Source organism: Pagrus major, chromosome 7, assembly GCF_040436345.1.
Source record: "Pagrus major chromosome 7, Pma_NU_1.0".
Lineage (NCBI taxonomy): Eukaryota > Metazoa > Chordata > Actinopteri > Spariformes > Sparidae > Pagrus > Pagrus major.
In genome coordinates, this window is record NC_133221.1 from 9,867,823 (window position 1) to 9,892,814 (window position 24,992).

The 24,992-nt window shown below is 39.2% G+C and overlaps 1 protein-coding gene across 1 annotated transcript in view; it reads left to right on the top strand.

Annotated features, from left to right (window-relative positions):
• Nucleotides 1–296: 296 nt before the first annotated feature.
• LOC140999356 (calmodulin-binding transcription activator 1-like) overlaps nt 297–24,992 on the top strand; it is a 256,093-nt gene continuing 231,397 nt past the window's right edge. The window contains exons 1-3 of the mRNA XM_073469709.1: nt 297–321; nt 3,986–4,087; nt 14,108–14,211. Coding sequence (XP_073325810.1) covers nt 297–321; nt 3,986–4,087; nt 14,108–14,211 — 231 coding nt within the window. The remainder of the gene's footprint in view (nt 322–3,985; nt 4,088–14,107; nt 14,212–24,992) is intronic.

Below are 24,992 nucleotides of genomic sequence, written 5' to 3' on the forward strand. Positions count from 1 at the left end.
CGCCTCTGAGCTGTTTTAAATTCACTGTAATACAAAGCAAATGAAGAAAAAAGAAAAAAAAAGAAAACAAAAAAACAAAAACACGGCTGGTGGTGTCAAGGTGAGGGGGGGGGGGAGATGTGTTTTTCATCCCGGAGCCTCTCTGTCAGTCACCGCCTCACAGCCAATGGTAAGTTCGCCTCGGCCGGACCGGCTCGCCGCTTGCTCCTCCAGTCCCTCCTCGTGCTGTCCTCGCCGTGCACGCGCGTGGTACCCACGGTCGTGAGGAGGAGGAGGATGTTGCGCGTGAAGGGGAAATGGCTGCCGAAAACAAGCCGGAAGGTAAGAGAAATATAATGGGATTAATTTACTAGTTTGACCGCCGTGTGCTTGTAGAACAGCTGTAACTCTTGCGCGGGGACGACACACGCGTGAGGACGAGTGGAGAAATTTTCGGTAGAGAGCGGCTCCGATATTTTCCTCCGAATAGGCAGCTAAAACGTGGAGACATCACCTAGCCAGCTAATATTAGCTTGCATTCTTAGCCAGCTACTATTCCCATCGTAGCCCACATTTAAAGCACGCCACGGGGACAAACAGTCAGCGTGTTTAAAGTGCCGCGTCCACCGTTTATTTTCCCCGCGATTCGTGTCAAACGACGAGCAATTCAAGTTGTTAACAACAAGGCTAAGTTAATGACAACATGTCATTGGCATCGACTAACTTCTTCCCTTATTACACAGCTTTAAAAAAAAAAAAAAGCGGCGTGGTTGTGTTAGTTTATCTGTCAATACGGCTCTCTTCCGCCGTCGCTATTCGCAGCTTGTTTCTGAATTCATTGTGATAATTATCTGTTTTAAAAATGTATTAGTCTTTTTTTTTTTTTTTTCCTCTCCACGTCTTGGAGAAGAGGGGTCGTTCACTTCCCTCCCCTTCACTCGAAGCGCGAGCATAAGCGAATAGTGTTTTGCGGAGTGGGAAGTAATGTCTTTTTTTAAAAAAATTTTTTTATTTAATTAAACCAACATATGTTTTAAAGACATGATAATTACAAGCTTGAGCACTTCGTCTGTATTTGGTTTGAGACACGGGGCGTCAAAACGTTGTGGTGCCCGTTCGACTTGCAGTGCCCTATCGCACTTGAAATGAAATGCCATCACACCAGAGCAAACAGGGAGGATGGAGAGTAGGATTTCCAGCAGCCTGCCCATTAAACTACTTTACACATAGGACAGAAATGATTTTTCTCCCCCCCCCCTCTCAGCTTATTTCTCGCGGCTCACTAACTTAAAAATGAAACGCATTAGACTTACTTATTCCCTGTTTAGTGGGCTACTTTATTGCTAAACATATGCATAAGAGATCTGTTCTCATTCAGATGGGCCCATGGATATTTTGGGTGAGTAATTAAACATTGCATGTATGAAAATAAGGATGCATCAAGACTTAGGGCAAAGTTATGTATTTACAATCTCGTCTCAGATAATAAAAACACGAAGCAACTTAGACATGTTTCTGTTATAGTATTTGTTAGTTGCGTCACACTTTTAAATGTTTAACTTTTGTTTTTTTTCTGGATGAGCTGAGCTGAGCAGAATGATAGCTCATTAATACAGTATATTCTTGCCTTCTTCCTCTAAACTTATGGTATTTTTATATTTATTGATTCATACTGACCTTCAGGGTGGAGTCGTACTAGACTTTGAAATTGGCTGCATAATTTGTGTTTGTGAGAGAGAAAGAGAAAAAGATATTTCTACATAAATCGTTAGGTCCAGCTGTTTCTGAGCCGTTCATACCGTATATTGACGCAGGCTTGTAAATTGAATAGACCCCTGTCAGAGTTTGTTGTCAGTAACCTCAAACAGGAATTCCTCTTGATGTAGAATTACTTTAATGTTTCAAATGAGTGTAAACAAATTGCCTCTGTCCATGTGAGGGGAAATGATAAAAGACTGGGAATTCAGTTGTTTGGATGTCAGTGTGCCAACCACCAAACAGAGTCCCACCAGGGGGTGGTATTGAGCTACACAAGCACACTTTACTATATGAGGGATCCGTCTGTGGCTATGACAAAAAATGAAGACATCTGGTTTTATGATAGTAATGACTTCACTGTGGTGTGTAGACTTAATGTATTCATCTACATAGCTGAACTTAACAAATAGTCTCCAGTTGTTAATCTCGGTGCCTCTCCGACACAGGGAGCTCTCACTGAAAACCCTGACTTGAAAGTCCCATTGCTGAGCAGGTTAAGTTATTTTCAGTGTTCCTGTGAGGCCGGTCAGTGAAAAAAGGAGGAGGAGGTGCTTGGGGAGCCTAGAGAGAGAGAGGGACAGCTTCACACCTTCATGTGAATGTGATGTCGTCTCATGCAAACCTCATACAAAGAGGTGTCATGCTGAATCTTTACCCCTGCATCCAGGTTTTCTTACTATTGGCTTTTCGTTTATGTAGAACATGCTTTTTAAAAAAAATATACATCACTATTACAGTTTTTACATGACATGTCCCTGGATGTTAGGTAGCCACTGAGAGAGCAGAACAGTGTTTCCTTAACCTTTTGTCCTTGTGGTATGCGGGCAGTGCTGATCTCTCTTAGCTGTTTGGCAGCTCTTATGATGGCCCGTAACAACTGAGGGTTACATCTTGTGTTAAACCCAGGGGCCATGACCCAGTCTCACTCAGTGGTGTAATGTTTACATCCTGGGGTATTTCTCTCCAGCCTAACTGATTGTCAGGGCCCTTGGGGGTATTTTTTTTCTTCACACTCATAAAAAGCACCGTGGGTCCGTTACTTTAAGTACAAGGCCTGGAGGGCACTGAAAAGACAGGCTTGATGTGTCTAACACCGAGACTGCTCTGGATAAAAGTATAGCCAATAGTCCTCTGAATCTACTAGAGCAGATAGTCATACAAAATATTGCTGTACATGAGCCAAATTTGAGAATTTAAATAAGCACTTTTGTAAACACAAGCTGCAGTGCTAACACCAGAAAAGGAAACACTGTGTTAAAGCTAAATCTTGATGCTTACTGTGGAGAATTTTTGTAGACCGAGCACAGCATTAATTCAAAATTAGATAAATGCAAGGATAATGATAAAAGGGAATAGTTTACTGACGCATTAAACTCACACAGGTGTGTCGAATAAACAACGTAAATCCAATGCAGTTTGAACTTTAGTGACAACAGAAACAATCAACAAAGGCTGCTTTCTAAAATGTAGTGAATTAGGCCTGCAGCCTCAGCTGCGCAGGAAGTAATATTTCTCTTTTATTTTCAAGCTGGTGCAGTTTAAAAAGTTTCATGATGTTATCATTTCACTCAAAGTTCAGGGTGAAGCGGCAGCAAAACATCAAGTAAGCACGCAGTCAGCCATTAACTTACAAAAGTGCTTGTGCAGCAATGGTATAAATATTTCTCCGCTGTTTTGTAAAGAAGGATGAATTTAACCTCCCGCGATGTCGGACGACTTGCTCTCCCCAGTTTTGTGTTGAATCAGGCGCTACATTTTTTTTTTTTCCCCACCAGCATTTTAATTGAATCAGTGAGGTGTGGATGGATGGGACCCAGGTCCGGTCTGTGGTTGCTGAGACGTATCATTCCTATCGCCTGCCTGTAATAGACCTTTACTGACTGCTTTGCACGGCCTCCACTGATTGATTGTATTGATTCATCCAGTTTACCACTGATACAATAGGGAGTGTTATTGACCCGCATCAAACCAGGCCAAAGCTGCAGTGACCCTGTCAGTTTTTCTTAAAATATTCAGTCAGTGGAGAACTTCACTGTTTTAAATGAAAATAGACACATTTATTGCTATTTTTATTATCATTATTAGAATCGTATGTTGACCAACAGCTCTTGTGTGTTTTAAATGTATTTCAATATACTGTCTAGCTTTTGTGAATATTGCTTGCATGGGGAGTTTGCTCAGTTATCACAGGCTGGGAGAATGCTTCTTTTCCTCGATTTTTCTCTACTTTTCTCTTTGCCTCCTGAAGGACTGAAGAAAGTTCGTAATCCGGATCGAATGTACAGATCAGCAGTGTGTTATGCTGGCCATGGTCCACCTAAGAGTATCAGTGATGACACAGAGACGAACAGTAAGAGTCAGTTATTAATACTGCATTGCTGCTCCAAGAGGCCACTAGCTGGCCCAATCTATTATTCATTCATTGATTCATTTATTTACTTCTTGATTTCATCCGTTCCCCCATGCCCCCCTCCTCCTTTTTTTATTCTCCTCCAACACAACACCTCCTCGGGCTGCTTTGTTGATTGAAGTGTCTGCTTTACGGGATCACGCTGTCAATAGCTGAAGTGTTGTCGTTAACTAAGAGTGATTGTTTCAGGTTGAGGCCAGGGGATCAGAACCTGAGCAGACCCTCAGAGAGAAAGCTTACAGTTTGAGCCATCAATAATGGCCCTGTACTTGCCTTTTCTCCGCTTGTTCTCAAACCTGCTTTTGACAGGGAGGAAAAAATCAACTAAAGTTAACGGTATGACTTTAAAAACTATGAGAAAAATATTTGCGCAATGCTTAAAACAAATCCCTCCTTTGATATGTGTTCCGTCAGATGGTTCAACCTTTGCCTTTCATTATATGTGTGCTCTGTGAGAACTGTAGACGAGGGGCAAAGAACAAAGACAACACAACATCATAGCTGAGGTTTTTATGACTTGTAAAAACCAGCTTCTGTGGGAATTGCTTCAGTGCATTTACAAGTCTGTGTACAAGTGCTATTTTCTGTCACAGCCAAAACAAATCAGTGAGAAATATAGGCCAAAGTCTTGATTTTACTCGTTGGTGATTTTCCCTTCATTCCTCTTTAGAAAATGTGTCTGAATTTTAGCCTCTGTCTTTGCCCATTGAAAAAACTGTCCTCTGTGAAGCAGATTGTTTCTCAGCAGAAAGGAGCCCCTTCATTGTTAATAAATACACCAGTCTCTTCACTGCTGGAAGACTCTGTTGATCTAGACTGGGAACTGGATAATTAAGTGTGCTCATGTATTGTCAAAATAGAGAGTCTGAAATCACCCCCAACCCCTTGTTAGACTCCTCACTCGAATTCTGTCACTGGGAGAGCTCTGCTGCACCAAATCTTTTTGGTATTTCTTGAAAGAGAGTGTTTTGAGAGATTTAATGACAGGGGACTGCTTGTGCAGATCAATGAAACAGGAATGCGACTGTAACAGGGACATTGTTGATAGACTTCTGCGTTACCCCCTCATGTGTGACAGCTGTGACTGACAATACGTTTTGCCAGTCTTGCTATTTCCCCCCATGTTATTGCGTGGTATTACAGTATCCTGTACCCGTGTCACACACCCTGTTTAATGCGTTCAGCCCTGGAGGTTTTTTTCTGCCTCGCCACCAAGACACTCTGTAGCAGAATACAGCAACTCAAACAGGCAGGTAAACCATTGATCTGAGTAATCGTCTGAGTAATTGTGGGAGTAGTTATGACACAGAAAGAAGGGCTTTGTTTGTGTGCATGTGTAAGCAGAAGGGAGAAAGTGAAAGAGAGCAGGAGAGAGGGAGTGAGAGAGGGAGAGAGACCTCACCTCTGCTCTCCTTGAGATGGGATTTTTATGGATGGTTGAGCTTGGTGAGGGCTGAGAACACATAAAGAGTCATTTTCAGTTTGTTGCAGGCAGTTAACCGTGTGTGCATGTTTGTTGAACTTCCAGTAATAGGCCTAGCCTTTTTTTTTTCGGCTGTTTGACTTTTTGACAGTCTTCCCTTATTATACAAAATTACACTATAATGTTATAACAACATGGAGTCATAGTGCATCCAGGGTATAGCCATTAAGGGAATGTAAACAGTGAATTATGCCACCCTGCATATGGTGAGTGGTCATACCACACCTGCAAAATTATGTCCAGTGAGATTTAGTTTAATTTAAATCTCTTACTGGCATTCAGACGCGTTTTTATCTTTCCCACTGGGAAGAAAAAAACAAACACCTTTTGCGTCTTTTACAACAGCTGTTGTGTGCGTTGCAGGTCAAACACTCATCCTATTGCTAGAAGCCTGGTAATGTACTCTTTATTGTAGTTTTGTTGTAACATAGCAACGCTACAGTGAAGTTCAGTAAGTCTTCTTTCTGCTTGTGGGCGGTTAGTAATTTCACCGTATGTAAGAGTGTTATCGAACAGGCTATAGGCCAAATGATAAAGATAATTGGTTTCCCTGTCCTACACTAACACATGGCTATTTTAAGTCTACGTACTCCTCTCCATGTCCCCACCAAGAGCCATCAGGCTGTGGGGAGACCAGCCCCTGGACTATGGGCCAATCATTGTTATTACTGCCAGGGAAATTTGACACTGCTTATATTGCCCTGTGTGTTGTAGTAAAGCTCAGCACAGGATCTCCCACAAGCTGTAGGCTTTAGACTTAAGTCCCATCAAGTGCTCTGCTCACGAGTGGCCAAGCACCACCTGTCTTCCTTGTAGATACAATGTAAAATCAAAGGTGTGCAAACTAAATAGTTTTGCAAATTTTGTGAGCAGTCATCTTGAAATGAGTGATTTCAGACTATTATGTAAAAGAGACACATGACAAAATGTAATATCGTTCACAGGAAAAAAATACTTTTTGTTTTGCTTTTAAGTTGATCATTATGTTAATGATATTAAATGTACCTTGAAGTCATGACATTTGGCTGCAAATGATTAGTGATGTTAGCAACAATTTAAGGGTTTAGCTAAATCACAGGAAAGTGTCCTAATCTGAAGACAACAGGGGCAATATCCCATTATTGCAAATACCATCGCAGTAGTCTCCTGCTGGTTAAACCCCCTCTTCACCTTTACTCCTTCTTCTTTCACGCTTCACAAGCAGATTGATCGCTTTTAATTGACAGCATGTCATCATTTGACCATTGTGCCTTGGCTGTCTGAGTTCGCCGCTGCTTCACATTCTTTCTTGTGTCTGGATTTTTTTCTTCATCTGCCAACATCTTGTAACTGCTTTCACCACGCTAGCCTGCCACTGCACCTTTGCATTTGGTCTGGAGATCTTTCCTCCTATGCATCTGGTCATTTTTCTTAACTAGTGCATGTCACATCCCACACACTCCAGCTACTCCAGATACTTGTTACATTTCTCATCATCATCCTGCATATCACAGACCATATTCTCACATCCCTTTTAAGGACGCTGCATGCTGTAGAAACTGTTTCTTCCAAATCCCCTGCTAGAGATGCAAGTACAATGATTTAAATAATAAGTGATGTTATACTGTTTCTGTTCCTCTCACTGTGACTGCATAAGTGTATGAGTGTTATTCTGTCCATATAATACAGGGATTAAGTGATCAAATTGTCTGTTGCTTCTTAAAAAGTCAGCTTTTGGAACAAACACCATTGTTAGCTGCAGGAGGTGTGACAAATGAGGGTGCATCACCAGGTGAAACAACACGGCTTATTTTATATTTAAAAAGAATTGATGTTGGCAAATATACTGAGGTCCCTTTATTTAAAATTGAACCACCGATATGTTGGTTGGTTGATATTATTGGCCAATATATGCCTCTTACAGATATATCCTTATCGGCATATATGTTGTCCAATATGTGCTGCTATGAATCTTTTTCTTATAGAATGTAACGTAGAATAAGATGCTTGGGGTAATCCATAATTATTAAATTCCCAGTGAAGTTTACTGTTTCAGTGTTCTGATGTCTTTTTGGACAATAAAGTTTACTGTTAAGCTGTAAAACATCCTGCCTCCATTACGTACATATCTTTATTGATAACCACATATGAGAGATCATTGCTAAATATGTTGTTTTTTGACCAACATATCGATATCAGAATTTTTTTAGTCCCCAATATCGGTGTCAACCTCGGCCCATAAATCCAGTATCCGCCAGGCTCTTTTTTAAAATATAGTCATCAAACTGGGAAATATGCAAAACTTTAGAGAATTTTGAAAGGTTTGGTGTTTGGTGTACTATATCATTCACTACTATTGATAACTTGTTGCTTGGCTTTCGTTTATGTACAGCATATAAAGGACTGTGTTTTTGTTGCTGGTAGCTTGGAATTTCTCACCCCCACTGATGAAATATGTCTGAGCTAAGCTCATTTGGCTAACCGTGCTAATTTTGGAGCTGAACTCTTAGTGGCATTTTTGGTCCAGCCCAGTGGATGGCTGTCATCCAACCTAATGATAACAGACATTGCCATGGGCCTAATTCAGTTTCACAGCACTTCTTACTGGACAGAGATGAGAGCCAAATGTTTATCCACAACACTGTTTGTTCTTCTGTAATTCTGCTCCCTCATGTTTCAGGTGTTGCTCCAAAAGAGCAAAAACTGTTACACTGGTCTTCACCTCCTTAAGCCATATTAGCCACTGAACTGTTGTGGAAAATGCTTGCATTCAAACTGTTACTTTGGATATGCACCGCCAGCAGCGATTTGTTGAATGATCTATAGCCAAAACATTAGCTTGCAATTTCTCCACAATGTGGGCACAGATTAAAAAGAAAAACTGTCACTCCCAGAGCGCTCTGAGACAGAGACGGAAGAGAGAGGGTTTTGCGTTCAGGGCTCAGATATTGATTAAAGATTTGTTTTTGTCAGCCTTTCCAGTCTCATGACCCTCGCTCTCGTCTCTAGGGTGGGGCTGGAGCAAGCTAGCATGACAGATACCCTTAAATTTGGCCCAAGTGTTTGCTTAGCAGCCAGGATCAGTGATAATCCAAACATCAGCACACAGAAATATATATCTTTATACCCATTCGACAGAGGGTGATGTGAATTATGAAGGGGCATGCACAGGCTGCCTCTGTTCGCACACGGACAGTCAATGATCGCAGCATGAAAGCCGCAGACCTGTAGCCTCTGTGTCGAACAGAGCTCCTCTCCCTGTTTAGCCTTTTGTATGTGAGCTCGCTCATCAAGACCTAGAATGTAATTGGCTCCAGCATGCCAGCTCAGCTCAGCACATCCTCTCATGTAACAAGCTCTGGTATCAGCCTGTCTTGCACTTTAGTGTTTTACAACCAAATAGTAGTTTTCTGTGTATCCCTTTCTTGGCTAATGTACAAGCAGTCATTAAAGCTGCTGTTTAGACTCCAAAATAAATATTAAACCTTGCCGGGGACTCCACACGAAATGCTAAGAAGTGCAGTTCCTCTCAGGCTTTGATGAGCTTCTGGTTGAGAAAAAAACAGCTACATTTACATTTTCAAAGCCAAGTTTTTGTCGGTAATTTGTTGTTTATGAACTGATAAAATCAGAGGATTTGATTAGGAAGAGCTTGTCTATACTCTGTAAACCTATTCCAAATCTGGCATTCAAGCTACTCACCAGTGGGGATATCCATGCCACTGTGGACAGATCTTTAATAAGTAACAAATCCTTTGTTCGAATGCTCACAGCTCCTCCTTCACATCTGTGGAAGGAGCAGTAGACATAGAGCAGCTGAAATGTTATTAGTGTAGATAAATAGCAGCTGAAAGAAGCAAACGGTTTAGAGTTATGAGAATGTAACGCTGTTGAAAAGAAACCTCAGCACTCAGCAACAGTTATGTTGAGTTCACCTTTGTGTGCTTTGAGGGTCTTGTAAGAAAGGTTCTGGTATTTAAAAAAGAGGCCCCTCTCAAGTTAGACTGAACATCTAAAAAATAACATCTAAAACACATGGTTTATTGAACAGCACAAAGCACAGAACACTGTTTGAAACAAGACAACAGTAAGCCTGTTTTTCAAAGAAATACAGTCATCCATATCTGAGATAGATAAAACCTTGAACACCGTGGCTCACTGTATAATGTGATGTTAACGTGCGACAGACCTCTACTGTATATGAACCATTTGTATACGACAGGCTGGACAGCTTCCTGGTTTGTCATCTTTACTGTTTTCCTCTTCATAGTTTAGTGTTAATTTAGCAGTGGATATTAACACCCACACCAGCCTGTCTTGAATAAATAAAGATGTCAAAGCAAAAATATGTCAAAACACAAGTGCAACACTAAGTGCATAGCATTTGTGAATAGTCGCCTTAATTTGGATATTGTAAAACGACATAGTTTAATCCTAAAATGCAGATATCTTAATACACATTTTATGGCTCGGATCAGTAGATGTATACTGTCATTAAATTAAATATCTGGTTCCAAATCCTTTGCACTCAGGGACAGTCTGAAATTCTTAGACATCACCAAACACTTGGCATGTTCCCTGGTGATGCTCTGCCAGGCCTGTGCGACAGCCATATTAATTTCTTGCTTGTTTTGGGGCCTTTTTGCCTTCAGTCTGGTCTTCAGTAAGTGAAACACATGCTCACTTGGATTGAGGTCAGGTGACTCACTTAGCTTGACAAGAACATTTCGCAGTGTGGCCATTTTTGTTTTGACTGCACCGCATGACTGTATTTTATTTTAAATCAATCTAATCTGTAAATTCGATTTGTAACAGGGGGTTTTCAACTTGCGAGGAATGTTGCGGGGGGTCGAGGGAAAGATGTTAGGCAAAGGATGCATGAGGTGAAAGGAACAGGTGCATGTTGTTTTCTGAAAACGATGGGAACATAGTTATGTTAGATTGACCCGTTAATTTGGTCTGCCTATTAACACGGTCAGCTGTTGATGTGGCTCACACCTCAAGAAGGCTATTAAGGTATTTCATTGCCTCCCAGATTGCTGTAGTAGCATCAATACTTGTACTCCTTCTACAAGTCATAACTCAGTCAAATCTGAACACACAGACATGTTAAATTTAGTGTAATGACATCAGAATCAATCAAACAAATGACAATAAATTTACCTTATAATGAGAAAAAATACACGTGGCAGAGCTAGCCTGAGAATATCCCATTTTATCACATATCACAAGTTTTCTTCAATATCAACTTAATCCAGTGATGGTGGTTTGTTACATATTTTAAATGGTGCCAAATGTCAATTTGCCAATATTTAACAAATATATGCTAAAAAGCAGCTCTCTAGTTGTTTAATGTTCTCATGGCATTATTATAGTTCCAGTTTACTTTCCCCAAAGAATCATTGTTACTGTCATTCCTAAACTAAAGGATCATAAATTGCTAATGTTATCTTATCAGTTAATAAAACAGGTGAGAAGTTCTACTTTGCAAAATATAAGAAAATACAAACTTATACTTAAAGCTACTGTAAGCGTTGTTGTTGTTTAAGCTAACTTACTGTCTGTTTTGCAGTTAGCAATCCCCTCCCTCCTCTCTATGTCACCACATGAACTGGCAGCAGTAATAGCCAGACATAGCAACAAACAGGAGGGTCCTGCTCTCTGCGCGTTTATGAGCAGAGTTCTCTGTCCTGATTGGATAAAGTGGGCTCAAATTATACATAATTTCCAATAGAAATGTGTCTTCTATGTCACAACTGTCTGCTGTAAAAATAACTAAATATATTGGGCTCTTATGAGAACGTCTTTAGAACAGAGTTGTGTCTTTTTCCATTCAGCGTGTTTGCATGCACATTAGTAATCAGTCCCTAGTTTCAGCTGTAACCTGATTTCAGAAGCGTCCATGTAAGGTTAAAGGATTAAGAGAAACCCAGTTAACATCTTGTTAGTCCTGCAGTGTTTACACAGGTTGCTCTGCTGCTTAGGGGGTTGTTAGCTGACAAATACAAGACTGGCATTTCAAACTAACATACATGTTTCAGATACTGGGCTGAGATGTGTTTTGCATAGTTGAGGACTTGTAGAGTCAACAATGCTTTGCCCCAAAACGTGTTGAGCAATGACCGGTGTAATTATAAGATTGTGAAAAGATTAAAACCAAGTGAGAGACTTTATTGCATTTGTCAAGATTCTCTATTGTATATTCTCATCACACATATATTAGCCTGCTGGCAACTTGAGCAGACATATCCCCCTACGGTAGATTTCTATCTCGACTCTCTCTGTGAGAAAATCCTCAACATACTTGAGACATATTCCAATTCAGCTCTGTCTCAATGGTGTCATAGGAGACTGTGCCAGGGGGCAGCATTGAATCCTGAATAATCTGTGCAGAGACAGACTCGCCATATGTATGCGCTTCTATCGCTGTCTGTCGGTTGCAAAGAGCAAATCTTCTGAGCACATTTTGTAAGATGGGAGATGGCCAAGACTTTGTACTGACCTGTGCTTTGAGTGTGGATCTGGTGTGATTTCCTATATGTGAGTGGGCTTCAATATTGAGGCCCTTGCTCTGCTTGACCCTTTTAGTGAAAGATAACAAATATGTGGAACTGCATTAAAGCTAGACTGCTGCTCCTCGCTTCTTTTAAGTTGATGCCGTACAAGAAAACGTCTGCACATAAAAACAACTTCTTTTGTTCTTTGGTACCTCTCTGATCATTCAGTTGCAGCATGTTTTCCAGTTCTGACAGTGAAACCGCTCTGCTGGTACCTGGGAGCAGATGCTGTATGTGATTCTTAATTGGGCGAAGCGAATGATTACAGTTACCTGTGCATATAAAACAGAGTGTACATGCAAAATTATAGGTACAGATGGAAATACTACAGATCTACTCCTCTGTTCCTTTGGGAGTGATGATGTTCCACCTTACTTATTACATTCAGAGGCTCCAAGCCAGCTCTTTCTCTGTGGACGTACTGCATTCATCCCATTGAATTTTCCATTTCTGAGCAGCAGCACTCTGTTCCAACTGTGATGTACAGCAAGCTACACGCACTCTTCTTATATTCCCATAATCAAGTGCACCACTGGCTTATTTGTATTGGCTTTAAAGTGGTATTTTGCTTTGGTTGAACTTTTTCTCTTTTTTCCCAGTCAACCACTGATATCAGCTACCCCAGGGATCCATAGTCAGCACTCATATTCAGGCTTTTCTCTGTCTCTCGCTGTACTTGTCCTTGTATCCCAACTTACAGTTATATAAATGTGAAAGAATGTTGTTTTTTAGCTGTATATTCAAGCTAAATTGAATTACAGATGAATGTGGTATTTTGATTTACCTGTAGTGAATTTATTTACATCCACAAACATTAAAACTGAATAATAGATTCAGATTTGCTTGGACTAACTAACTTTACATCTAGTATTTGCGGTGTTATACTTTGTAAATGCATGAGAGGTGTGGTATATAAAAATATTAGATTCCCTCTGTGTTTGGGAATATACTAAACTATATTGTTGGCTTGCTTGCTGTTTTGTAGATGATACACAGGCAAGTGTTTCCTCAATGACAGTCTTACATAAGTCTCTATTCACCTTTTGTAATGAGCCATAAATCTTTTCTACACAGACTTTTTTGATGCCGATGCACCTGCTATTTCACCTAGTGCTGTCTCCAACTTTAAGAGGCTCCCTCTGCTATTTCACTATGATTGACAATCACTGCTATTTTTCATTTAAACTCATTAATGATAAGATCCTTGCTTAGAATATCCCCATTTTGTATGTAAATTACTAAAATTATTGCCACATAAGCCTGCATCTCATGTTCTGATAAAGAAAGCACCCGAGACCATAATAGGATTTTTCATGATAGTATAAATTCTACATGTTTTTGTCTGCCTAAACAAACATAATTTGTTCACACTTAAGCCATCTGCATATTTGAGCAGAAAGAAAGCAATAGAATGAGATGAACATTTGAATGCGTTCATGCATGAGGGCGCCTTTAAACCTCACTGTTTTATAATGCTTGTGAACTGGTTTGCGAAATGTAAATTCTAGATTGAAGGACATACATTATGATGTAAGCATCGAGGCCTAGTAATTGTAATTATTTCCCTGAATAATATACCACATTCTGGCATGCAGCACACAGATTCCCATACTAAATCCCCATACACTATAAAATCACTCAAGGGTGTTTATTGTGTCTAAATAATGAATAGACACAGCCTTTACAAGTTGACAGTGAAAAATTTGCGGTGAACTCCCCTGATGGAATGCATTTCACAGTAAAATAATTTAGCTGAGCGCAAAATAAAATGTATGCAATCCTCTATTCTTAAATTAATTTCCTAATTCAGCCGGGGATTGTTATTTTACAGTTGACGTGTTACTGCAGAATGACTGATAGACTGATAAAGAAGCAGACAAGCAAGTCAGTGAGGAATGAAGCCTGTGCTAAATATTCTGTTTTGTCTTGCTCTTGTTGTAGATGAACATGGACATTTGAAAATATACCTGCCCAAGAAGCTGCTTGAATGTCTACCAAAATGCACCTCGCTGCCAAAGGAGAGACACCGGTGGAACACTAATGAGGTAAAGCCATCGCTCCTTATCACACCACGTTCTACAGTCCATCTTTTTACCCATCCATAAGACACAATTTTCTTTTTCAGGCAGGTCTGTAAGTGATGTAAACTATCTTCAAACTGTCTCTTAACTGCTCGCATAGTTTACATGTTTCAGTATGTCACGTGAACCTGTTACCATGTGACATATTTAATACATTTAGATATATTAGATTAAGTTCATTTTCTGGTGTTCCCTCCTCAGATTACAACAATTGAAAAAAAATCAACATGATTGTTTTAACTTTGGCATTATTTTATTAGTAAAAGTTATTTTGTAGATTTCTCATTATATTTTTTATTCATGAGGTTAAAAGTGCAACTTTAGAAACATTTCTGAGCACTGAAGCGCCAAGCCTAAAATTGATTGTGTAAATATTGAACCAAAGCTTCCTTTCTTGTTTTTAGCTGCATCACAATTTTTTCCCTAACATACAGAATTCATTGCCACTGGGCTTACCGTGGATAGCCTGATCTATAATCATGATGTGGTATGTTTTTAAGGTTGAATATAAGCATAAACCACAAAATAAACAAAAAAACCAACTGAGACAGTTGTAAAATATCTATCTCATCTTCTAGCAATTATTACTATGGATTTCTAAATGCTCATTCTGCAAGGAAACCCTGTTTGGCATGAATGAAAGGTTAATGTCAGTTGCATGTTGAGTGTTATTCAAAAATCTTCACCGCTGCTGTATTTAGCAAGCATTGTGAGAGGCCCTCGACGTAAACGAAAACAGTGTTTAACATTGCTGCTGTGAAAGCTCAAGGTGTCTCACATTTCATATTTGCATCACATCAGGGAAGATAACACTCCACTTTACATTTCTTTACATGAAAATCAGATCCAGAAACACTTTGCTTTTGTAAGAGGATGCCACGGAAGCCTTTTGCTATGGTTTGCTTTTCGTTTTGTGGAAGGCCAGCCATGTTCAATTATTTTTTAGCACTTAATCATTTAAGAAATGTTGCCTTGTTTGGTGTTTGAGGATTTACAAGCATAAGTATCTCCTTGAAAAGTGAACTGCAGAATGAGTTACTACTGCTTAGGGCTGGACAATATATCAGTGATACATATATATATAGTTGTTATTGTGATATGAGATTGAATATCAGCTTAAATTTTGGATATCTTTTTATTGTGATATTTATTGTTTTTACCTGATTTTAAAGATCGCATTGTAGTAAAATCATTTTCTGAACTCATCAGACTGTTGTACTTGTTCTAATACTTGCCTTTACCCACTTAGTCATTATCTCCACATTACTATTAATAATTATAAATATTGTCCTAATATCGATATTGAGGTATTTGGTCAAAAGATGTCATGATATTTGATTTTGTTGCCCAGTTCTTTTAAGGAGGTGTCAAATTATCAAGATATGTAATCTATAAATATAATTTTAAGGTCATATCTTCAGGCCCTATTGCTGCATAAACAATCTAATGCAAGCATGTGGTAGACACACATCATTTCATTTGGTATTTTGTTTGGTCATTATTACATGAGGAGAGAAAAATACATCCTAAAACAAAAACAATTAAACATTTTTTGGAAAGAATTAATTTACAGCTGCCATTTATTAAAATCTTCATAAAATATAAGCACAAAGTAATTAATTTGCTCTTAAATATGCAAAACTGTATTTCCCTCACAAGGAGTAACTTTATATTGCTTAATTTGCCTCTAAACGCATTTGCCAACCTGCTCTTTTTCTCAAGGGACAGGTTGATGGATTTGTCACTTTCATTTCCGCTATTGATAGATGAAAAACTTTTTTTTCTTTCTTTTCTGAGATTAACTGGTAGTAATTAGACCTAAACACACAGCATGACAAATCTTAAAACCAATGTGCAAAAATCAACCATCCATGCTTTTGATTAACACATTGTGACCATATAAATATAGTCATCTGCAGTGATGAAAGTTAATTGACTGAAAAACAACCAGATGATAAGGCACCAGACACGCTTGTTTCTAAGGAACAGGATGTTCAAAAAGGTAATCTGTCACTGACGTACAGTTAGATATTATTACACACTGGCTTTGTATAGTTTATTTTAGAAAATGGAGGAAGGGAATTATTTATATATGGTAAAGACACAGATCTGTAGAAGTCGACGAAATTACGGTTGTGATTAATACCACCATAGTTTCTTGTACTGTACATCACTTGCAGTCTGTCGAGGTCTCCATCTGTCATATTTTTGCTCTGCTCTAGTTATGAAAAAAATGTATAATGCTTGCGTGTTTCTAATTGGCTGATGTTGTAACTTGTTTGCCCTGTCTGACCTGCATTGTGCTGCTAGCAGTCTAAATTAATTAACATGGCTTTGAAATTGATCTCAAAATGTAAGTCTAAGCATTTGGTGGGGATAAATGCTGTCGGCTGCAGTTGTTAGCATGTCTTGTCGTTTATTACCAAATTTAATCATAAGAGACACATTTCAGGAAAAGCACCATTGACATTGTGTTACTGGGTTGCAGATTGTCGGTGTTTGGCTGGAAGGATATTACAAAAAATGAGAAAGAAAGACAGTTCCAGTGATGTTGTGGCGTGCATGCCAATAGTGTTTTCCAGGGTCGAAGAGAGCAAGGCAACCTTTCCTAAAATCAAGGACGTTTCATTTTTGTGCAGACCATGCAAATCAGTGTTTGTGCCTCATTGGTGGCAGACAGGCAGGAAGGGAGGGATCAGAGTGGCTCTTGTCGGTGCATTTGTGTGACTCTTAGTGAAAGTGACACCTCATCAATTCTGTGCATATTTCTGGCACCAGCTCAGCATGCTTAATGCACTAATTTCCCACTTTCTATGTTTAAGGAATCTCAATAGTCTGGCAGGAGACTATATTAGTATATGGGATATTTAGAGCTGCAGTGATTCGATGATTAATGCGTTAGTTGATCAGTCGATTTGTTAATCTGCTACCATTTCCACAACTAATAGTTTAGTTTATTCTCAAGCAAAAATATTTAGTAGTTCCAGCTTCTCAGATGTGAGAAGTTGCTGTTTTTCCCTCGCCCTACATTATAGTAAACTGGATCTTTGGGTTCTGGACTGTCGATATGACAATTAAAGACCTTTGTTGACATTAACTTGGGATTCTGGAAATTGCAGTGGTTATTTTTTCAGGGTATTTCAAAAAAAGTTTTATAAACCAAAGGATACATTTTGCAAATAACTGGCAGATTAATTGATAATTAAAATAATCATGAGGTGCAGAAGAATTTTTATATTATGTAATGTAAAATATGAAATAATTCAATATAATGTTGCCAGGGTTAGGGTTAGGGGTTATCATCATTCAATTTCATTCTTTTATTGATAATAGCTTCAGGTTATTTTTAACCCTAACCCTGTATTTGTTGTATTTAAGTATTAAAAATTGCTCTGTAGTAATACTCAGCTTTTGGGACTTTAGCTTGCTAACAAACCAAAAAAGCAAATTGGTTATGTTAATGACTCTTTCGCAACGTCAACTCACACTGAGAGCACACCTAAAAAACAGCTGTCACACATTTGAAAATAATCTTTTTTGGCTTTATAAATAATCATCTTACATGTTTATCATACTTTTCTCTCTTCTTTGTACACAGATGTTCTTTGAATCCCTCGCATGACTGCAGAACTAGTTGAACTTTGCACACACTACATGAAGGCATATTTATGAAGTGTCTGTCTATTGTTCCTTTCCACTTCCTCCCACTTTTTACAGTTGTACATTGTTTGCACTTGTTCACATCTGTGATAATTCCATTTCGGTTTCATTAATGAAGAGGCGCACACTTAATTTTACTTTTGGTGGAAATGATTGAGGATACATCTTGCTGCTTGGAAACTTTAATCTGGAAGGAGAATAAGTGTGTGTATGTGCGTGGGGGGTTGTTGCTAGTGATGTGAAGTGAAGCTAATGCAGAACTATTCATTTCTATCTCCTCCTCATGATTCCACTGTGTAGTTTCAGGAGAAGAAGGTGTGCAAGAATACATTTCAAGCATTTGCTGGAAAATTAGATAAACCAATCGAATCAAAATTCAAGGGAGAGAACGGGAGTTTAGAAGGTTGAATGGTACTCACGTCATTGAATAATGAGCAGCGTGCAAGGTACGGATATGCTATCAGCCTTCAAATAATCAATGGGAGGGAAGCATCTGGCAGTGCTTGAGAATTTACAGAGAAAAAAACAAGGTGTTATTGTAACAAAAAACAAAAGGAGATCATGATTTGAATATTTTTTGTGGAAATAATCACTGATTTGTCTGAGATTTATCATCTAATAAAATGAGACAAGATGATGGCCCACTTCATAGTTTGTACAGCAACACATAAATACTAATAGGAAGTCTATATATTTACCTTGTTTTCCCCACTTATCCTTTAGCCATTGATGTTCCCGAGTCTCCCAGGTGAGACACATAAGAACAAATCCTCACAGAATTCCTCTCAGGTCTGCAGCGAAGCGCTATTGTCTGCTGGGTGCTCTGGCACGATGACCTCTATTTTGCTAGACATTTCGGTCGAGATTAGAATCTTTTTAAAGAAGGACATCTCACGTAGGAGCAGCTCTAGGCTTATATCCCTTTCAAGATCAAACAGTCAGCCTGATGTTTGGTTACGCTGGCATGGACGTTGCAGGACTTGAGATGTGCTGGAGAATTGCAATTTTACCAGTGCAATTTTCAAGATGGACTTCTTGCACTTTGGTTCACTTTAGAGCTCCGATTCAGGCAATGTGCTATTATAGGATTCTAAGCAAGTGTATCATCCATTGGGAAACCACCAGTCAAAGAAAGGAGCTGATTTTGTTTAGGCAAGACTTTTCTGCTTTTCAGTGTGAGTTTGCCCCTTAACCATGTACATCTGTAGCAGCTCGTATGGACATAGAGTTTGAATTGCTGCATTTAGGACTTACTGCTTGGGTCCTGAGGACAAGAGCGAGCAGTATTTTCTCTGCTGGATTTGACGCCACATTGTAGCCTCCTTGTAGACGTGAACCCCACTGACTTTTAACCAGTGGCTCAAATGTGTGACATTATAAAGCATTGACAAACAGAAATTTTTTGACTACATTCCAAGTCACTCAGTCTTAAAAAAGCAGAGGCAGAGGAGTACAGCATGAAGCCTTGGTTGAGGGAGGACACTGGGTCTAAGCTGGTGTGACACCCTCAGCCTTTAATGAACGGCACAACGCTCTGAGTACTGTGAGCTCCCACTCAGCTTAGGAGGGACTGCTTCTGAACTGGTGCTGAACCAAAACAGACAAGAGAGCATCAGCTCAGGCCTCCACCGGCCTGCTACACATTTAATGCCCCTGTCGTCAGGAATAATCCTCTCTGCCTCACGCCACCGCCAGCAGCAGCACAGCATGGCGCCTACATGCAATATGCCGCCGCTCAGGACAGAGCAGGAGCACCGGTAGAAACACATAGTGGACTTACCGGGCAGCAGGCGTAATAGGCAGGGAAGAAGCGATCAAAATCCACAACAAATGAAATTAAAGGCGAGATCGGATAAACCTCAGAGACTGCCTGTAACACTATAAGATAGGTGTTATAATGACAGGCACAATTGGATGCAGTGTGGTGTAATCATTCACTCCTTATCTCTGACTAAAACATAATTTGTGTTAACCCGCTCCATGCCACCGTGGTATCTTGGATCCTGCCTTTATGATTTTACACAGCAATACACTCCATTGAATACAATAACGGTGGGGAAATGAATATTTTTTTTATTCATTCATCTGTTCTTTGAAAATGACTCTTTTAATGTTTCTTTTTCGAGTAAAATATTTTAATTTAAAGTATGAAAGGATAACACAACAATGGCTCTTCATCTCAAATGTGTGTAATGGAGATCTTTCCCAATGAAAGGGTCATTCTTGGCTATTAATAAAATTCCAGTTCACCATGCTGTCACTAGTCTATTTGAACGTAATGCCACAACCATCCAGTTGCAGTCCAGCTATATTCTCTAAAAGTCTGTGTGTGAGAAGTGTGGAAGGTTTGCAACCAAAACAAAGGTTCACTTTTGGGTTTGTTGAACTTTTTTGCATGTTCATTGTTCATCCTCCAGTACACTGTCACTTACCAATACTCCAAAACTTCATGTCACTTTGCATTTATTTAAAGCGGAAACAGACAACTTTTTAAATGAAAAAAAAAAGTTGTGTTGTGCCATTTTGATGTAAGTCCTTCAGGCTGTGTGTTTTCACTTTACTGAGCATGTCTTCTCCAGTAGTGCAACAGAGTTTTGCCCAGGACCATGGTTAGCAGAGGTGATATGCGGTGCCGCCCCTTTCCGATCACACCCATTGATGATGCATGTCCAGCTTGTCAATAAGAACTTGAAGCTAAACAGCAAAGTGCTCAAATGTACAATGCTGAGATAAATAAGACAGATCATGATTCAATGTAACATGTTATTAATGTAGTTACTACATGGCCTTTTCTGCTGTTTCCTTGATCTTAGCCAAACTTTTTTTTCATAAAAATATAATAATTCTTCCTGGCAATAGCTGAAGCTTTTCATTTCAGGCAGGGTGCCTCCACTACAAAACACTGCGGGATATCCAGTGCAGCCTCCTTCATTTGGTGTGTGTTTTATTAAATAGACGGACCTGAAGTTATAGTGAGTATGTCTGAATTTATCCACAGCACTGTTTTCAACACCAGCGCAGCCTTTACAAACAAAATAAATTAATAAGGGTGTGTGTGGAGAGTACTGCAGGCCTAAGATTTTGGCTTGAAACCCCTGGTACAAAAGCTGGAGCATCCTGACCTCATTAAAACACTGGTTGGATGAAAGCTTTCTCCTGCGGATTAGAATGACTTGTCTTAGAGATATTTGGCGTGTCCTGGTCAAATTAGGAGTTGTAGTAGTAGTAGTAGTCTTTTTTGCCAGTTCTGATACAATTCTGTCATTTTGCTGCCAAACATGAACCGTCCGTGTTGTTTTTATGGGTGTCAGCGCTCGGAGAATTCACCTAATCGAACACAAGGTCACGCTTGATTAAATGTTTATCTTCATTTCAGCTCCTTGCCATGCATGGCTTTCTCTGTGGAGAGTAATTAAAATGACTTCCACCAGTTGCAAATGTTTACAGAAATGTTCATTAGCTTCTCTGGGGCAATCAGCGGAAATTAAAGGTCATGTTTGTCCATCTATCTGTTTGTTTGTTGTTGTTTTTCTTTTCAATATTCTCCACACAACATTTCTTCAGTTCAGGTACTGAAAATATGTCAATGATTAGGTGCTTGGCATCCTGTGGGGATCTTTTTTCAACCAAGGTTCACATTTTATTTATATCAGCTCTTCATTGAACCACTCAGTTGAGGTTTCGATGGCAAAATGCCGGCACAATTTATTTAGGCTTCTCAGCAAGCACAGTTATTCAGCCACAGTGTTGCAGTGACAACTTTTCACTACTCCCTTTCAAAGTGTTTTTAATAGGAACACCCAGGCTAATTTATGAGTTGAGTCTGTGTGGAGTGATCATACTTTCATCTCACTGTATTTTCCACTCAATTACAGTTTACTAAATATATTTCATGGTGCTTTTTTTTCATCATTTGGCTGCTGAGAGTAGAAGACAGGGAGATAAGGAATTGGTAGAGTTTCTTTGGATGGCTGACTTCATAGTAACTTCCTGTGAGCTTGATAGCTTTGCTGATTGCTAGTGTTGTGGCTTACTGTGAAGTGTCAATTGCGAGGCTTCGGTGTAGTGAGGCAGGTGTAATAGGAACCCACCAGTCAGGTCATTGAGGGGGTCCTGCAAGCTATGGGGACCCTTTGCTTTTTCCCGTGGATGTGCACATCAAGGCAGGGGTCCTCAGTATCCTCTGAAGACAGGGGTATCCACTAAAAATTTCATGACCTCTATTGTAGCAGATACAGGTCACTCCACCTCCTGTGGGAAGCCTCTAAATTGAACCCAGCTTGTGTCTTCGATTTCTTTCCCACTCTCTCTTCCTCTGGTTTCCCTCCTTTACTCTTATCTTCTGTCTCTTTCCCTTTTCCCTCATGTGTTCACTGAGCTGCAAAGCCATTCAGGTATAGACGGAAAGATTTCTACCCTTTTTCTCTGAATTGCTGGGTCAGGATTTTTCTGTGCGGAACCATTTTGTAATGGAGTTTAACTTTATTTACTAGATAAAGGAAAATGAGATCTGCATTTGATGTGTGTGTATGTATGCTTCAATAAACTGTTATATTGTTCCATATCCAGTAGATGATCATGTGAGTGAATACCTCTGTTCTGCCAGCCATGAGTGAGATTGAATCTGATTTATGATCTAAGTAGCTTCCAAGATTTTTTAAATGCATTTTGCAATTTTTTTACTGAATTATTGTATACAGGATGGTATATTTTTTTCACTGATGGCACTCAGTGTGTCTCAGTGTTATGTCTGAACTCTACACCGCATGGAGAGCTTGTCCCTTGGGGGGAAGAGTGTTCTTTGACTTTCACTAATTTCAGATGGTGATTCAGTGGCATCCATGTATATAAACTTTTCTTAATCTAGAAAAATATCCCACCTTCTCTTTAGGATTTAGGAGAGCTGCTTTAGCTGCATCTGCTGCACTGATAACTTTGTTCATTCTTAAAATAAAGTTCCTAAAAATTCTCAGATAACATGATATAATAAGAAAAAGCCTCTGTCTTATAAATAGACTATAATTTGTGTGATTTTTTATCTCCAGCAGCAATTAACAGATATGAAATTAACAACAAGCAGCTTCTAACCATTTAAATTGAGAACAAATTATAGGAAATTGGCCAAAATGGAAACAAAAAGACAACCAAATTGGAGCTCGGAGGAAAATCTGCTGCTCACAGAGGAGATACATCAGAGAAAACATATAATGAAAGGGAAATTGAGTACCACATTGACAAGAGTAGACAAAAAAGATGCATGGAAAGAGATTGCAAACAAAATTAATGCCAGCTTCGCTCTTGTCGGTTGTACCCTGTGGAATACAAAAAAATGTGGTTTAACATTCTGTCAGAAGGGTGTCAGGAGATTGCAGCTTACAAGAAGGCCGCTGCTGCAACTGGTAAGCTTTAAAATGACTCTTTCCTGAATTACGCATATTACTTCAGATAATGTATTGTTCATGACCAGTGCTATAATGCTCAGTGAGTGCGCTTAATGCTTTGGGACCACCGCTTGTACAGTTAAGGTTTTTTCAGGTTGACGTATCTTAAAAAACATTGAGAGAGAAGACACAGTTTGTTGTTCTGCTGTGTATCTCAGGTTGTGTTACCTTTGAAGAAAATAAACTTTTATGCCCCTGCAGCAGGAGGCAACCATATAAATAATGTTTAATGACAGACATAGACACAATAGATCACAAAGTGTAGTGGGAATTGTGGTGTGTTTGGAATAGAAATATACAGGTGAGTGACTGCTCACAGTATATCCCCTGACTGATCTGCTGATCACTTTACATCCACATTTCCTAACCTGTACTTAGAGGTAATCTTCTAATTGTTTAGGCCTATCCACCTGCTTTAATCCCTTCATAAAACCTGATGAGTGAAATAATAGATGACATCGACTCCACTCCAGTCTTCTTTCTTCTGGTGTTATTTTTTCTGTACTAGGTGCTTTGTACCTCCTTATCAGTCAAACATCTCTTCACATTTTATGCTGCCAGTGCAGAAGACGCTTTGCTAAAAAAGGGCTTCTTACTGGGTCGATGGTAGCACCTTTAAAGGGTAACTCCACCAATTTTACACATTAAAGTGTGTTTACAGGTCTTTGGGAGTACTACTGCATTTGTGAAAAAAGAAGTATAAAGCCTTTTGTGGCTCCAGAGGAAGCTGCAAGTAGTCTGATAAATTGCCTCTGGCGATGTCACTCAGTGTCTAAGTTGTGTTGTGGGTAATGTAGGCGCCAGGCTTTGAAAACTTGTGGAATAAAAATGCGATATCTCTGGTTCTGCTGTCTCGATTTTGATTGTTTTTAAACTGTCTCATAATGAGTCTAAACGTGTTATAGTAGTTTCAAAACACCTACATAACCCACAATGCAAATACAGCCACTGACTGACATCACTGAAGGCGATTTTTTATCAGATTACATTCAGCTTCCTATGGAGCCACAAAATTCTTTATACTACTTTTTCACTTTTTATGCATCAGTGCGCCTCAAGACTTTTAAACGCACCTTAATGTGTAAAATTGGTGGAATTACAGTTTAATTCTAGCGTGTGTTTGTAAACAATCACATCAAGTTTTCATGTGTAAAACTGTGTTGCACATGTTTATTACTTGATCCACTGTTTGCTCTAATTGTACATACTGTTAGGACAATTGACAGTGATCAATCCAGTCATTTAATTATCATAAAATGAAATCACACTGTCTCCAGTGTTGTCTCCAGCTTTTTGTTTTGACACACTACAAACTGTATTCTCATTGGCTAGAAATCAGTTCTACCACCTCATTATTTGGGGCCCCGTAGACTGCAGTGTTGAATAAAAAGAATAAATCATAAATCATCCATTTTTTTTCCATCAGACATTTTTTTCTCAATATGTAGAAAAGTATTGAAGTGATGACTCTTCTCTTTGCCACAAACTGGGCTTGAACATCTGAGGAAACAGATCATTAGGCCTAATATTTGTCATCATCTACTGACGTAATATTTTGGCTGTATACACTTTAAAGCAAACAAAAAAGGATAACATACACTTTGAAATAAATACAAGAAACTTGTGTAGGCTTGATTTGATCTG